The 17,040-nt window shown below is 40.4% G+C and overlaps 1 protein-coding gene across 8 annotated transcripts in view; it reads left to right on the forward strand.

The window, feature by feature from the left end:
- The window catches only part of MCTP1 (multiple C2 and transmembrane domain containing 1), a 566,686-nt gene that overhangs the window by 209,079 nt on the left and 340,567 nt on the right, over nucleotides 1–17,040 (forward strand). For all 8 annotated transcript variants that reach the window (XM_084800400.1, XM_084800402.1, XM_084800401.1 and 5 more), the window contains exon 2: nucleotides 16,887–17,001. In XM_084800400.1, the coding sequence (XP_084656526.1) occupies nucleotides 16,887–17,001 (115 nt within the window). The remainder of the gene's footprint in view (nucleotides 1–16,886; nucleotides 17,002–17,040) is intronic.

Below are 17,040 nucleotides of genomic sequence, written 5' to 3' on the forward strand. Positions count from 1 at the left end.
GCTATTCAGCTATCAAAAACAAGGACATCATGAAATTTGCAGGCAAATGGATGGAGCTGGAAAAGATCATGCTGGGTGAAATAACTCAGAAGAATACACATGAGCAAATGTTACCCATATAATGTAGGATAACCATATTACAATCCACAGACCTAAAGAAGCCAAGTAACATGGAGGGCCGTAAGGAGGATGCTTAATTCTCATTCAGAAGGGCAAATACAATACTCATTAGAAGCAGTTGAAGAGAAGGAACAGGATGGGAGCCTAAACATAGTTGTCCTCTCGAAAGACTCCACCCAGCAGGGGATCAAAACAGAAGCTGGGTCTCACAGCTAAACTTTGGACAGAGTGTAGGGAGTCCTATGGATGAGTTGGGGGGATAGAAGGTCCTAGAGGAGGAAAAGAGCTACACAAGACCAACAAAGCCAACACCTCTGGGCCTAGGGCAGGTGAGTGGAGACTGATGTACCAACCAAGGACCATGAATGGAGAGGACCTAGGCTGCCCATTCAGATGTAGCTCATAGGCAGCTCAGTCTCCATATGGGTCTCCTGTTAAGGGGAGCAGGGGCTGTGCCTGCCATGGATTCTGTTGTGTGTAATTTGATCACTGCCCCCTTGGTGGGGTGCCTTACAAGGCCACAGAGGAAGAGGATGCAGGCAGTCCTGATGAGACTTGATAGGCTGGGGTCAGTTGGTAGGGGAGAAGGGTTCCCCCTCTCCGAGGACTAGGGGAGGGAAAAAGGGGGAGGATGGAGAGAGGATAGGACCAGGAGGAAATGAAGTAGGGGGCTATGATAGGGAATGATAGGGATGTAGAGCCAATAAATTTTTTTCTTTTTTTATTATTAATTTATTCTTGTTACATCTCAATGGTTATCCCATCCCTTGTATCCTCCCATTCTTCCCTCCCTCCCATTTTCCCCTTATTCCCCTCCCCTATGACTGTTCCTGAGTGGGACCTCCTCCCCTTTTATATGCTCATAGGGTATCTAAATTTTTAAAAATAAATTAAAATTAAAAGAAGAAAAATCCACTGAGCTCCTACAGGAAAGAACACATGATCTGCAGTGAAAGTCTAAGTGGCTGTAGTGATGGGTTTCCTGATATCTTGTTCTACCCACATAAGCCACATCCCTTAAGATATCCCTTACTCAGTCACAAAAAGCAAGTGATAACCAAGTTAAAGTAAAAACGAGTCAAGAATATGCATGTGCAGTTCCTAAGAAGTGTGCTAATGGATAATAGTCTGTAAACAGAAGAAATTGCTCATTTTAAAGAAAAGGCCACCCAACTTAAATTTCAGGTGATAGATTTTCATGTTCAGTTTCTCTCTTCTCCCTACCTACTAGAGTGAGAAAGACAGACACTAAGTGGGATGATGGAGTCAAAGGTTAGAACCTGAGTATGAGTGGTGAGGGAGACTTGTGTCTCAAGAACAGAGACACCTGCCTCCTGGCAATGTTTCCCTTGGTGGAAATAGTGCTTAATAGGGATGCCCAGTGAAAGGATGTGCAGAGAGAGGACTTGCAGGGAGAGGAAGACAATTTTGATTAATGCTAAGAAACATAATATATTAAGATAGTTAAAAAGTACTTGAGAAATAAATAAATAAGCAAACTTCAGAACTGTTAAACTGGGCATCTTTGCACACGACCTCTGCAGAAGACCAGCTTCCTGGAACTGCTTGATAGCATCTGTTCTCAGTGGTCAGAGGGAGGTGAAACATGACCAATCAACTGCTGACAGTAACAAACAAATGGCTGATTAAAACTCTAGTGTGTAACTGAAGTATTAACTATAACCACCACTTCCATTCTGAAGTAAGGTTGCAGATAAGTAAGTGTTCCAATTAAGGTTCGGAGCATGAAAATTACAGTGTAGTTTCAGACCGTAATTCACTTAGCGTTTTCCTTTTATCTGTCAGAAATTTTCCATGCAGTCTAAGAGTGTGAACTTTTGTAAAATAATAGTTTGACTCTACTTCTATTCCCTAGCTAACTTTTGGTTTATAAAATATCTGCAACTTACAGTAGTAAGAACATACATTTCTTAGGTTGTTTTTGTATGTGTGAATCTATGTGCTTTGTACATGTGTGTGCATGGAGGCCAGAGTAGCACACTGGGGGTCCTGCTCTGTCACTTTCTACCATATTCCCCTTGAGACTGTGTCTCTCACTGAACCTGGGGCTGGGCTCCTGAGCATAAGCCCCAGTGATTCCCCATCTTTGCCCTGACAGCACTGGGGTCCCAGGTGTTAGCACCAGCACTACCGTGTCCGGCTTTCCATGCAGAAGCTGAGCATCTGAATGCGTGTCTCCATCTTTGTGTGGCAGCACGTGTTCTTCTAGCTTGAGTCATCTCCCAACCCCTTCTTGTGTTCTATATGCAAAAAACACCAGATATTGTTTGTACCCCATCATCGGATGTTTTGGGTTGCAAACAATGAAAACTATAGCTTAATTCACTTAAATTGTAGGGTAAATCTACTGACTCAGCCAACTAGAAAACCCCAGATAACTCAGTAGTTTGCTCAGGTTACCAGATTGTAGTTTGTTTGTTTCTTTACCCAACTTTTCTCATTATCTCGTTATTACTTTGATCTCACATTTGCCTACTATCCAGTGTGGCTGCCAATAATCCCACAGTCATGTGCATGCTTCTTTTTTATAGTCACCAAGGAGGGATGATTGTGCTTTTTCTCCACAACATTTTCAATCAAGTCTCAGAATATACCCCGACTGGAATAGCTTAGGTCTCTCATGCAATCCTGGAAGTGGTCACCATGGTTGAGGGCTTAGGTGAGATTTGTCTTTGTGACATGCTTTGTCTTCCAAGATTATGAGAACTCTGTTTCTCTACAACCTTATCAGTGACCAAGGCTGGAGATCTTGGTAACATAACAAAGTGCATGCAGGCTACTGCATTTATACAGGCACGTGAGAGGGCTTGCCATGTCCTAGCCAGGAAACTCTGTAGGTCTCTGGGTTAGCTTGTGGAACACATAGACCCTACACCTACTTTTAAATTGCTGTTAAAAGCAGAACAAGTACATAGGGAAACCCTTGGTGTGTCAAATTAAGTTGTGTGCTTCTGTGACAATGGCACAGAATCCTGTTTGGCATTACTTGGTCATCTTAAAGGTCACTTTAATGTTGTGCCATGAGGAAGTTCAGAAAACAGAAGTGATTGTTAACCCCCCTTGTCATGTGATAGTTCTCAAATTTGGCCAACTTAGTGTAGGGTTTTTTTTTTTTTTGGTATATTTATTAGCCATGGAGATATTTGTGTATTGATAATTCATCAAACAAATAAAATGAACACTACCTCGTTACACCTCTTTTACAATTGGACATCTCACAAACAAGCATATTTTAAAATAGTGAAATATATTCTTGATTTCTCATCTTTTAAACAATAATTCATATCTCAGCCAGGACTCTCTCAGACATGGTAAGTAAGAATAGCTGAAGGTTACACACTTTTTTACAGACTGCCCTCAGATGAGAGCATTTGATTCGTAAGTGGAAAGTTTCCCAGAGTTCTGAAACAGTGAGGTTTCACCATTTGTTGCTGAGAAACGACTTCAACATCTGCCGTCTACACGCTCTTTCACCACAAAGCACTCCAACATCAACTTTTTTTAAAAAACCAGATGGAATCAGACTATTATTTTGAAAGAATAAAGAAAGGATCTAAATATTTTATTTTACAATCGGACAACATGTGTTTCACATACTATCTTATTTAATCTTCACAACAGCCTGCCCACTAGGTGTGATTTCCATCCCTGTTTTAGAAGATAGAAATATGGACTGTGATGTCATAAGTCTGAGGAACACCTCCAGAATATTTGCTTTTATTTTGAAATCAAGAAGAGAATATGGAAGAAACATAGGTCAGGCTTCACATTCAGGTGGAGATCTGAAGCTCTGAAAGTTCAGGAGTTTGTCTGAGGTAACAGGGTTAATTAGAAAGAATGGAAAGTGCATCCCACATCTTAGGCCCACTGGCCTCCCGTGTGTGTGCTGCCCACACATGAGAACGTAGAAGAATTTAGAAGAGTGCACTTATTAAATAATGACTTGGGTGATTTATTTTTTGTTTGCTGTTCCATTCAACTAGGAAAAGGAAGTAGGTGGGTGAGAAAAGATAGGGCTGACCATGATGAAAGCACCTTCTAAGAGCCTGTCCTTCTGGGTGTGGCTACTGACACCATGCAGTTGGAGCCACAGAAGCTTCTTACAAATGTTTGAGCTCTTTCCCCATCACTTTTACAATAGTCTCAGGCTCATAGAAGAGCTGTAAAGATCAAGCACAGAATTTCTGTTTACCTCTGTTCAGTTTTCTCTACGGTTAGTGTCTTATAATAATACTGATTTTGCTATTGTTATATTAAAAAATATACATGGGCTGGGGAGATAATGCCTGCCACTCAAGCATGAGATTTGAGTTTATATCCCCAGCCCTCATGTAAAGAGCTGAGCCTGGAGGTATGTGCCTGTAACACCAGCAAAGTCAGGACAGAGACAAGCTAGAGCTCATTGGCCCAACCAACTGGACCACATCAATAAACTTCATGAATTAGGGTAGGGAGCCAACAAAGAAGACACCCAACATTGACCTGTAGCCTCCACAAACATCACATGCATGAACTTCTGTGTGCACACACAGCCCACATACACACAGACCACATACATAAAGGGATTTCCTTGGTTATCATTTCTGCTCCAAGGTTTCATCTAAGATACTGCAGTTCATTTGGTTTTTATATCTCTTTAGGATCCTCATAGTTGCATTAGCTTTCCAGACTTGGTTTGTTAAATTGCTTCAGTCTTTCCTCGTGTTTGATGACGTTCACAATTTTTTGAGGAGAACTGGTGAGGGGTTTTCATAGCGTATCCTTCAGCTTGGCTTGGCTAATGTTTTCCCCAGTGGTCAAGTGGGGCTGTGTTTGGGAAGGCAACAGAGCCGAGGTGTCCCTCTCATGGCATCTTACCAATGGTGTATGCTCTCTCCATGAACTGTCACTGACATCCCCACCTCCTGCCTGACGCTAGTGCAGCTCTTTGTTTCCTCTGCTCCTCTCTTCCTCTCTCTGCCTTTTCTGCACCCTTCAGAAGGCCATAGCTAAGCCCTGCGCACAGTGAAGGAATGGGGAGTGTGCCTTATTTCCTCAAGGAGTGGCAGCAGGTGTTGGTTTGGATTCTTCTGCCCTATAAATTTGTCTCTTTGCTCCCATTTTATATATGTATTCAATCAGTTAATATCTATTCATGTAGAATCATGGATACCTAGTTTTCTCCGTAGATTATAATTCAGTACTGTACTGTGGATTTTGTTGCTTGAAAACTTTTAAATAGTTTCTTCTATGAGAATCTGCAAAAAAAGCAGGGGGAAAAATCCCGCTCACTGAGGGAATCCTTGTGCCAGGCTCCATGGATGGCTTCATGTTTGCACTGTGGTTTAATCCATGGGGAAAACCATGCTATTTACACAGGGAAGCATGTAAAATCCTGCCCAAGCCACAAGAGCACCTTTGGCCATGAGGTTGTTCAAAGAGATGAGCTACATCTGATCTTTATTTTGAACTAACTGTGAACAAGAATGGCACAGGATATGCTTTGTTCCTTGTGAAGCCACTGTTGAATCAAAGCAAGTTTGTGCAATTCTATTACTCAAATACTTTTAATTTTAAAAAGTGACTTATTTTTACTTTTTATTTACATGTTTGCGCCTGCATGAGATTATGTGCACCATGTGCACGCAGGCACCAGAGGAGGGTAGAGGAAGGCACTCGAGCCCCAGAAACTGGGGTTTCAGGTGCTTATAGGCCACCTGATAACAAGACGCTAGCCTCGGGCCTTTGGAAAGAGCAGTAATCACTCTACCCTCTGGACCATCTCTGCAGCTTTTTGTCTTTAGCACACTGTAGCACGTAACCTAGGGGTAGATGCAGTAAAGAAAGATGTTATAATCTTAAATACTTCAGATTTCTACTCTTTCATTCTTATTCCCTTATAGACCCCGGATCTGTGGAAAGTGTGAAAACTAAAAAGTAGGAAGAAAGTCAAGTCACCCTCCTCTCGTCGCCATGTGTATGTTCTCGGGGACTCTTCCTACTCCTTTCTGTGCATACAATTCCCATGGAATTGATGCACTTCATAACCAGCGTGCGGCTATGCACTGTATTCCCTATCTCACTTGTTTCTCCTGAATGTTTGCTTCTCCATGTCAATAAAAATACTCCAGATTAGCCATGTGTGTTCTTAGAAAGACTGGATGATCACTATGGTTCTTTGGGCTTTTCTGGAGTTGACTGTGAAATAACTAGGCTCCTAAGCCTAAATCACTATGAAAAGCTCTTTCTGAAAGAAATCCAGTGGGTAGGAGTTTTTGGCAGTGTTTTGTAAAAGCAAATGACACTGTAGATCTGTGAGGTGACAGTTTTCTGGATGTGAATGCACAGGTAGATGATTTAGCATCAATCAAATATCTGCTACATGAACTTCTCTCTGAGATTATTAAGGTCTCAAAACTTGGGCAAGAGAGAAGGCTCTAGCCACTAAAGACAGGCCCTCAACCAAAAAATATAATCTCAAGAATATAAAATCCTTTCAAACAAACTGTCATGTCATTTGTATTGTCCAAATGTTGAGAATTTAAGAGTGGCCTAATCTACTAAAGCATATCTGGCAGGGGTGGGCATCTACAGAAAGACACTATTCTTCATGGTGTTGCCTTATTGTTAACTCTGCTATTTAATAAAATTTTGATTTCTTTGAGGAAGGAGGAGGCTGTTTGGGATGTTATCAAAAGTAAATAAGGTCAGAGAAGTTTAATCCACATGAAATCTGCCTTTCTTTGACACTGATAAATATTGATTTGGTGAAATAGTAAGTATAAAGTCATCAAGAAATACATGAGAAGTAACCACTTGAAGCTTAACATGTGAATGATCCTTTGCGTCTGTGTAGTCTCTGATTAACTGTTAGAGAACACAGTAGTAGCAAGTTGAAGCCAGAAAGAACCTCTTCTGCAAATTACTTGGCTCCAAAGCACTTTTGGTCCGTGGTTATTTTACAATACCTTCCTTTTGCCTCATAGCAACAGCGTAGTTAGGCCTGACATCCAAGGCCTTGAGATCTGATTGACACCTACTGCTGGATAACTACTTGCACGTAAATCTTTTCTATTACAAGGCACTTGGACATATTTTATTTCATCACCGAAACCATCCCCTGTGATGTACAGTGCATCCTGTCAGTATTAGCAAGCGAAGATTCAAAGAGAAAGAGAAACCTTTGGGGGCTAATGTCAAATGCTGTGATGACAGTGTATTTATTAGCTCAGTTTGTAAAGCCAAGCCAGGGAACTGTGGTCTAATTGTAAAGGGGCGTGGCCATATACATAAGGACGGAGAAAAGAGGATTGTGTTTGCCTTTACTCAGGTTTGGATAAACTAGATGTGTAGGTGGAGTTTACCAGTGACAGTGAGGTGGTGGCGCACAGAACAGTCAATTTAGCAGACAGCCCATGCGTGAGTCATCAGAGCGGTGGGAGTCCAGAAAAGGTATCCTAGGAACACTGGGTTTTGTACTTTTTAAAACAAAAGCAAGTGTTGCTGTCTCTTAGGATGGGTGTTTACATGCTTCTCCCCACCCCCTGAGGCTAAGGGAAATTTAAAAGTCCCACTAACGGAGCCCAGAGTTGAAGCTCAACTCTCAGGCTATGGTAAGCTATGATGTGAGGAGAGCTAATGTCTGGTTAACTGGGGGGCTAACTTGTCAATTACCAAATTCATCCATCCTAGGTCAGCTGCCACAATTCTGTTGGCATCTTCCTATACCATATAATTTTTTACTAGCAGTGTAAAGACCTGAGCTTGTCATGTCTTTCAGCTCTCTGGCTCCTTCCCGTTTCTCATCTTCCTAGCGTCCCATGACAGCCATCACACACTACTGCAGTAAGGCTGGTCATTCCCAGGTGACTAGCTATTTTACCATCTCAGGACACCTTTGTGCCCCATCTTAAATATTAGTCAGAAGACTCAGATGGCTACTTCCTTGAAGAGCCCTTGCTTGCATCCACTTCCATCACTCACTGAGTTTTGTTGGGTTATAGAATAGAATCCGCTACAGGCCGTGCAAGCAGACAGGCAGGGCTGGAGGACCAGGTTTGTGTAGGAAAAGAGTCTGGTGGCCCTGAGCCACATCCCACCCCTGGAGCTGCCATATGGTACTGCTGGTGGCAGGGACCGTAACCAGACTCTTGTCAAAGCTTCCCTGGAAGAGCCAGATTGATCCACCACTGTGCAGTCAGAAAACCACAGCGCTTGTTTGTGCCTCAAAGTTCCAAGTAATGGAAAGGCCTAAGTCACATGGTACAATGCAAAGCACTGGGAAATATACATTTTAGAGTTCTAGTCTCACTGCTGAAAGGGCACTGAGATACACTGAAAGAGACAACGTTTTTCTACCTGTTCCAAACTGTAATGCTGGTAAATAACTAAAGTAAAAGTAGATGGATTCACAGCCAGAGACGAGAAATCAATCCTGTAGAGTACTTGATGCTTTAGTGTATCTCTTGAATCTCCAATCCCCGCCTGATGCATCCTTTGAAACCCAGAAGTCTAGTTTTGAGAATCAGGAACAAAGAGTACCCCAGCAGAAGGACCAGCCAGTTGTTTTCGTTATAGATAAACTAACGCGGCAGTGCTGTGGCTTTGGCGTGGTTCACCCTCACACAAACTCGTGTTGAAGTTTTATTGCCAATGCAGTAGAGGTGGGAAAGGAGATTGTTCCTAGGGATGCTGCTTCTCTCATGAGTAACTTTTGCTGTTGAGGAAATGCTCTGTTACCGGGAGATTAGCACATTACCTAACAGCCGAGCAGAAACCAGTGCTTCCCCAGTTTCCAGAACCATGAGCCAAAACAAGCCTCTTTCCTTTATATATTTTATACCATGGAGACTAAATATATAAATATACAACTTGCTCAGTCTGTTTGGTGTTATAACAATTTTGAATGTACTCAGATTGGTAACATCTGTATGCATAAAAGAGATCTAATTTTTTAAAAATTCCATATTACTATTTCTAGAATCCAGGGGTGGGGACATGGATATTAAATATTTTTTAAATTCTTAATTTTATTTAAGTAGTAATTTTTGAAGTAAAATTTAAGAGGAAATAATAAGAGAGAAAAGCTTTTTACAGCGTGGGTCATCCACTTGGTGACAGGTGTTAGGAGCTTTTCCTCTAGAGTTATACCGTGAAAAACAGGCATGCCTTAGCCTTCAGGAAGCTTGCAGGGTAACAGGAAGACGGATGACAAAAATAGCTGAACCAGTCACTTTTAATTGTCCTTTTAATTGCCATAGCTACTGTGAAAGTACCATTTTCCTGGTCTCCAAAGCAGACCACTACAAGGAACAACTGATTGGGAATGTCAGCCAAGGCATTCGAACTCACCAGCATATTTGTTTCAAAGTCATATGTTGGCTTTGCAGTTTGGACATGTCTTTCTTAATACACCCTTATGTTTGGAAGCTTATAAAATATTTTTTAGTAAAAATATTGTAATTAAAATATAACTATATCATTTACCTTGCTCCCTTTCTTCCCTCCAACCCTTTCTATCCACCCTTCCCCTGCTCCCTTCAAATTTTTGGCCTCTTTATTAGTTATTGTCACACACACACACACACACACACACACACACACACACACACCACTAAATATATAAATATACAACTTGCTCAATCTGTTTGGTGTTACTTGTCTGAGAATGACTTTCAGGGATGGCCATTTGGTATTGGAAAACCAGTTCAGGACTTCATCCCTGAGGAGGACCATTTATGCTTCTTCAGGTCCTTGTAAGCTTGTCTATCAGCGTTGGCCTTCTTCAGATCGGTGTTAGCATGTCTAAGAGCACTGGCCTTTTTCAGGTCTGTGTAAGCATGTCTACCAGCATTTAGTTTAGCCAGTTTAGTTATCACAGACAAAGCTCCTTTCTTAATTCTAGGACACAATGTCCCACAAGAGCTTTGGTATTTCTCTCACTCTTTTAAGCTTTCCGCCCGACTTCCATTGTGTTTCCTGAGCCTTAGATGCAGAAGATTGTATATTGTAGATATACACATTGGAGCTAGACAACCACAATCAATTGTTTGTAACAGTTTTCTTCTATTGCAAAGAGGTTTCTTCGATGAGGGATGAATACTAAATTTATCTGACTGAGCCCTGATGCCAAAGCAAAAGTTTTTTTTTTTTTTTTAAAGGACGACTATAAGAAAACGCGATCACATCCTTCCATACCCATGCTGCTAGTATTGAAACCATTGCAGAAGTCTGTGACGCAGTTCCTCTCTAGATTGGCTTGTGTTTCTAAGGTCCTCCTTTCATCGGGCTGGCATGCCACTGGAGCCTCATGTGGTAGCCTAGATCCTGCCCCTCCCTTAATTTCTGCCTTCCACCACTCTTCTCCATCTTTCCAGGAACTCAGCCCAGACATCGGCATAACTCATTCATCTGCCTTCTACATCTGCGACATCTTGTCGGTTGGAAAATTCAGCTGACTGCACCTTCTCTGTATCTCTCAGACCCATCTTTGCTTTTCTGACCATTTGCCAGATCATACTCTTGTGGCTTCATCTACACCTTTATGAAAATTTTTAAATATTTCCTATAGAGATAGAATTCCTCCACTTTCACCCATCTTTTTCTCCTTATAAGCAAAAAAGCTAGAGATTTCTTCATGTCCAGAATCTGAGTATTTAGCTAAGAGCAGCAATCAGTAAATAACAGACACTAAGTATTTTGTAAATGTGGTCTTCTCTCTACAAAGGTCCATGAAGGTGTTGTTGTTGTTGTTGTTGTTGTTGTTGTTGTTGTTGTTGTTGTTGATTCTGCTGCTGCAGCTGCTGTTTATGGACTGCAAACCTCCTCGGTGTGGTCTCACCACACTCCAGGACTCCTCACTGTGTATCAAAGCAGTGATACGCGTACTTGTGTTACTCAGTCCTGGGCTCAAGCTGGTTTTCTTGATGCTTACTTCCTCCAAATACTCCTTTGTCAAAATTCCACCCATAATTTTAGATCCTGAACCTATCATGTCTGAGACTTCCTCAGACTATCTTCCCCTTTGTAATAAGTAGTTTTGTCCTCCAAGTGGCTAAATACCTTCACGTTTCAATCTTCTTTTCATATAGTTCTTTGATGGATTAAATTCCATTTTAATCAATAATAAAGCTATCTGAAGGAATAATTCTAAGGGCACTCTTAGGTTCCACAAGGCACTGACACCAGACAAGATATCACAGAGGAAAGAGAGTGAGCAGACTGCCTGTGGGCTAGCTAACTTTGTTGTGGATGTCCGCGTTTTTCTAAACCCATCTTGATACTGTGTCCTTGAAGACATCTATCCCTAAAGTGTCCATTGGAACTCATGCTCAGTTTTATTCTTAAGCACTCCAGATCTTACAGTCTTTGACAGTCTACAGTGACGAATTTGGTATTTAAGATAGTGGACAGTAGTGGAAAAGAAATGCATTAAAAGCTGGCAATTGTCTTTAAAGACTTCCTTTGCTGGCAAACATAGAATTCAGGAGAATAGAGGTAGCACTGATGAGAGGAAAAGATGATAATGGGAGTAATTGGTGTGTAAGCCCTAGTCTATTGTGGAAAAATAGGCCAGAATTTGTGAAAGACACAATAGATAAATTTGTGTCAGAGGCACTTTAGAATGGCCAGCTTGGCCCATAGTGTGGGACTGGGAATGCTTGGTTGAGACTGACAGTTACATGCAAGTATTCTTAGTACAGCTCATGGTTGAGCATAATCACTTATGTGGTAAAGCAGATTCACTCACAAAGCCAAGTAGAGGCCATCCCTCCACTGTGGTGATGATGCAATGTTAGAAAAATTACCAGCCAAAAATTTGGTGCAATATACAGTAAAATTCACCAGTCAATTAAAAAACCCAAGTATATTAAAAGTAGAAGAAAAAGCTTAAATTTAATGAAAACCATGATAGTGATAACTTGCTAGAAGTACACAAGAGACCGGAGAGGAAAAATGGAAGGGGAGTTTAGATGATTATTTTATAATCTCAAAAAAATTTTAAATTATATTTGAGACAATCGGATGTAATTCAGAAATGCCCCTTTTGGAAAAGCAGCAAAATTTAAAAAAAATAAGCAACCAAAACATTACAAAAGTAAAGCAATTATTAATTATGGGCAGAAGATATTTTTGTACTCAGAAAACCAAAAATATGGCTTGCAGAATGAAATGAGATAAAAATCACTATATAAAATAGCATGCACCCATTAGGTTAGAAATAACCTGATCAAAATAGAAATTGAAAACAGCCATCCCATTAACAACAGAGACAAAAAATAAACCAAAAGTCTGTGAACATTCAAGACTAAAATTAGATAGAAATAGGATCCATGTGAAGAAAATAATACTTTATTATTAAAGGTCACAAACAGGACCTGAAAGGATTGCAAAGTTATATTTCCCTCTAGAATATGTAACACATAAAATTATAAACAGTTTTCATATTGATGTAGAAATCCAATGCAGTGTTGATCAAAATTTTAGGCTTTTGTTTTTGAGTGATTACTATATGCCAGGTGCTATATATCTTGTGTGTCCAAGCTCACAATGTATTGTTGTTAATGTAGCCTTATTACTTAAACAAGAAAGCAAAATAAGTGATAAAAGGGGTAAGTTGTACTGTCAACACCAACCAGCCTGGCCCAGCTAAACCAGAAAAAATAAAAATGCACCTCATGAAACTGAAAAGCTTCTATAAAGCAAAGGACACTGCCAACAGAACAAAGGGACAGCCTACAGACTGGGGAAAGATCTTCACAAACCCTATATCCTACAAAGGGCTAATATCCAAAATATATTATCCAAAATATATAAAGAACTCAAGAAATTAAATACCACCAAACCAAATTATATAATTAGAAAAATGAGGTACAGAGCAAAACAGAGAATTCTCAACAGAGGAATATTGAATGGCTGAGAAACACTTAAATTCTCAAAGCCCTTAGTTATCAGGAAATGCGAATCAAAATGACTCTGATAGTCCATCTTATATCTGATCCATCAGATATGGCTAAGATAAAAAAAACTTAAGTGGCAGCACATGCCTGTGAGAATGTGGAGAAAAGGGAACACTCCTCCATTACTGTTGGGAGTACACACTTGTACAACCACTTTAGAAATCAATCTGGTGCTTTCTCAGAAAATTGGGAATATTGCTACCTAAAGACCCAGCCATACCACTCCTGGGCATATACCCAAAAGATGCTCTGCCATACAAGAAGGACATTTGCTCAACTATGTTCATAGCAGCTTTGTTCATAATAGGCAGAATCTGGAAACAACCCAGATGCCCCTCAACCGAAAATGGACACATTTACACACTGGAATACTACTTAGCTATTAAAAACAAGGAAATCTTGAAATTTGAAGGCAAATGGATGGAGCTAGAAATGATCATCCCGAGTGAGGTAACCCAGGCCCAGAAAGACACTCATGGTATATACTCATAAGTGGATATTAGACCAACATAGATGCCCTCTGAGAGACTCCACCCAGTGGGAGACTGAGACATATTCTGGGACTTGCTGCTGGACTGCAGGTGGAGGCTGAGAGTGGTATGGAAGAATGGGGGGATGGAAGGACCTACAGGGTTCAGGAACCCCAAAAGGAGACCACTGAGGTTGGCAGATCTAGACCCAGGGAGGCGTCCACAAAGTGTTGCACCAACGAAGAACAGTGCATCCAGTGAACCTAGACCCCTGTTTAGATATATCCAATGGACAGCTCATTCTCCATGTTTGTGAGGGGAGCAGGGACTGTCCCTGACATAAACATTGGTGCCCCCGATTTGATCCCTTTTCCTTAGAGGGGAGGCCCAGCAGGCACACATAGGAAAGAGAGAAGCAGGCTATGTGGATGAGACCTGATAGGCTGTGATCATATGGTGGGGAAGGAGGTCTCCTTCTGTCAGAGGTTTAGGGAAGGGGAATAGGGCAGAACAGGGAGGAAGTGTGGGAATGGAAAGATATAAGTGGATGTAAGTGATTAAGTTACAATAAATTAAACTTTAAGAATGCAACTATAATTAGGAAGCATTTATAAAACAAAAGTGAAGGTAGCTACACAGTATAACAAATACTAGATTTCAAAGTGTTTTATGCAAATGCCTTGGAATGAACACAGAAATAAACATCAGAGGGAAGTCACACGGAGAGCCAAGTGTACTTGGGAACTAATGTTTTATAAAGGGAATTTGCAAGTCCTGGCTGCCAACCATGCTCTACACCCAAGAGTACATGGACAGCACAAATTGCACTTAGTGAATTTTTTTTTTAAAAAAGACAATGACATGGGAGAGGTGGGGATGTAAGGAATGGATATGGGAGTTAGGAAAGGAGTAAGTAGAAGTGAATGTGATCAAAATGCATTGTACAATTTAAAAGAGTTTTCATTTCATATGGTATATTTAAATCCTGCTTTGGTAGTTTAAAGAACTACATAGAAATAAAAATTGTAAGAATATTTTTAACTATCAAAATAATTATCATGGTATATTTAAAAGTTAAGAAATTAGTAAGTGTAGAAATTATAGAGGGAATAAAACAGTTTTACCTGCTCAATTGTTTAATCATCACATACAACACGTACAGATTGCACAGAAGGCACACCAGGAGAAAATACTTGCAACAAGACAAAAAATGATTACCACATGGAGGGTTGCAGGAAAGCGGGGAAAGTTGGCCAAAGCATAAACATTTCAGTTGTTAGAGGAGTAAGTACAGATACTCAATATTTAGAATGTATGACGATGTAGCTTGATAATAATACTTAACTGTATATTTGAAGTTTTATTAAATGTTCTTACCACAAAGCAACATATATAAAAGGATAACAAGATGGGGTAAGATCTGTATTGACTGGCTTAATTGCAATAATAATTTCAATAATACATAAACATAAAATCATTCTATCATATGCCAGAAAATAATAGGATTTTCCTCATTACACATCAATACAGCCAGGAGGAGTAAGAAAGAGAACAGAAAGGATAGGGATGGAGGAAGAGATGAAAAGAAGAAGGGAAGGAGGGAGGGAAGGAAGGGAGGAGGGAAGGAGGGAGAGAGAGAGAGGGAGGGAGAGGGAGGGAGGGGGGAGGGAGGGAGGGAGGGAGAGAGAGAGAGAGGGAGAGAGAGAGAGAGGGAGGGAGGGAGGGAGAGAGAGAGAGAGGGAGGGAGGGAGGGAGGGAGGGAGAGAGAGAGAGAGAGAGAGAGAGAGAGAGAGAGAGAGAGAGAGAGAGAGAGATATTTATTGGTCAGAAAAGTGATTGTGGTATTTTCTTACGTAAATTGTAAAAAATACAAAATTATACTATGTTCAATCTGAAAACTACATTTGACATGTATGTGCATCAATATGTATCTTCGTGTGCATCTGAGTAAGGCTTTGAGGACTATGAAAGCTTATATCCCAAACTCTTAAAAATAGGTCATCCAAAAAGGGTGAGAAAAATGATGGAACCTTATATTTCACTCGTCTGATGTTTGAAGAGTTGGCTTGTATTAGCGCTAGTAGGAATTAAAAGGCAAAGACAACTGGGAGCTGTGGTGCAGAAGAGCGGTGAGATTTAGCAGCTATTTGGGTGTGAGTGGGAGGCAAATGAAGAAGTCAAATCTGGCTCACAATTTCCATCCTGGGGGCCTGGGGACTGCAGCTACCGTTTATGGAGGCAAGGATATTACGGGGGAACACAATGAATTCTTTTCATTGTTACCAAAGGAGAGATGATGAGGTCAGGTGTCAATCAAAGTAACAGTGCTTCTTGTTTTAAGTGATAATTGCTCCAAAAGGGAAGCTTTCTACCCGGATCTTAAAACCTCAAACAAAGTACCGATTCAATTAAAGGTGACTTTGCAGTACGTGAATTATAGCTCAGTAAAGTTTTCTTGGTGCTGCTTTATATCTGCCCTTCCTGTGAATTGTGGCACAGGGAGCCAGATTTTTCCCTACTGTCCCTTCTTACCCATGCAAAATTTAAAATTAAAGAGCACCCCTTTAACCAGAAAAGAAATGAGAATCTTAAATAATCTTAAACCTGGGAAGAAGGTAAGTTGTCCCGCTGTATACAAGTGAGCTCAGAGTATAAAATATGAACTGTACAATCTTCATTAAGCATTGTTGTTTAAAATAGTCCATTAGCCAGCCCGACTGAAGTCTCTGGATCAAAAAATAGCTCTACACTTTGATTCCAAAGAGAGAAGCATTGGAAATTGAGCCCCATTGAGAACTGGTTTCTTGCAAATACTGTCAAAATGCTGGGAGAATTTATTTCTATATAATTATATCATATTTTATGTTGGGTCTGTAATCGAAGCATAATCCATCAGCAGGAGATCTTTTGCATAAATGAGTCAATACAATCACCTGAATAAATCCTTTGTTAATTTTCAGTTACATAGGTCAATTTCTTTTCCACGTTTTTATTTTCCATTCATCATTCATTGATTTTTTTTTATTTCACACACAATTTCTATGTTAATTTTTCTCAGACGAATTATATAATCTTCCATAGGCAACGTTTTTCATACTGAAACTGCTAGCTGTAAGCAGAGCTAAAATAGGACATTTATGTTACCGTCATGCTTTTATTTTGAGTTTAAAGACATTCTTGAATTTTCAATCCTTTAGGGAACTGTGTGTGCTTTGATTGATTTCACTGGCTGATTTTTATAATTTGTTTAAAACTGCGTACAGTCCCCCCCCCCCAAACTGGAGAAATTTGAACCAAGAAAATAATCTTATTACTTTGTATATTTCTTATTTTCCAGAAAATAAACACAGGTGGAACCAGTAATGCAGATGTCCCTTTGGCTGATCCCGGAATGTACCAGTTGGACATCACACTAAGAAAGGGTCAAAGTTTAGCTGCCCGTGACCGAGGAGGTAAGAATTTAAGAACAGCATCACTCAGATTGTTCTCTT

Source organism: Acomys minous (assembly GCF_964271855.1).
Source record: "Acomys minous genome assembly, chromosome: 11".
NCBI lineage: Eukaryota > Metazoa > Chordata > Mammalia > Rodentia > Muridae > Acomys > Acomys minous.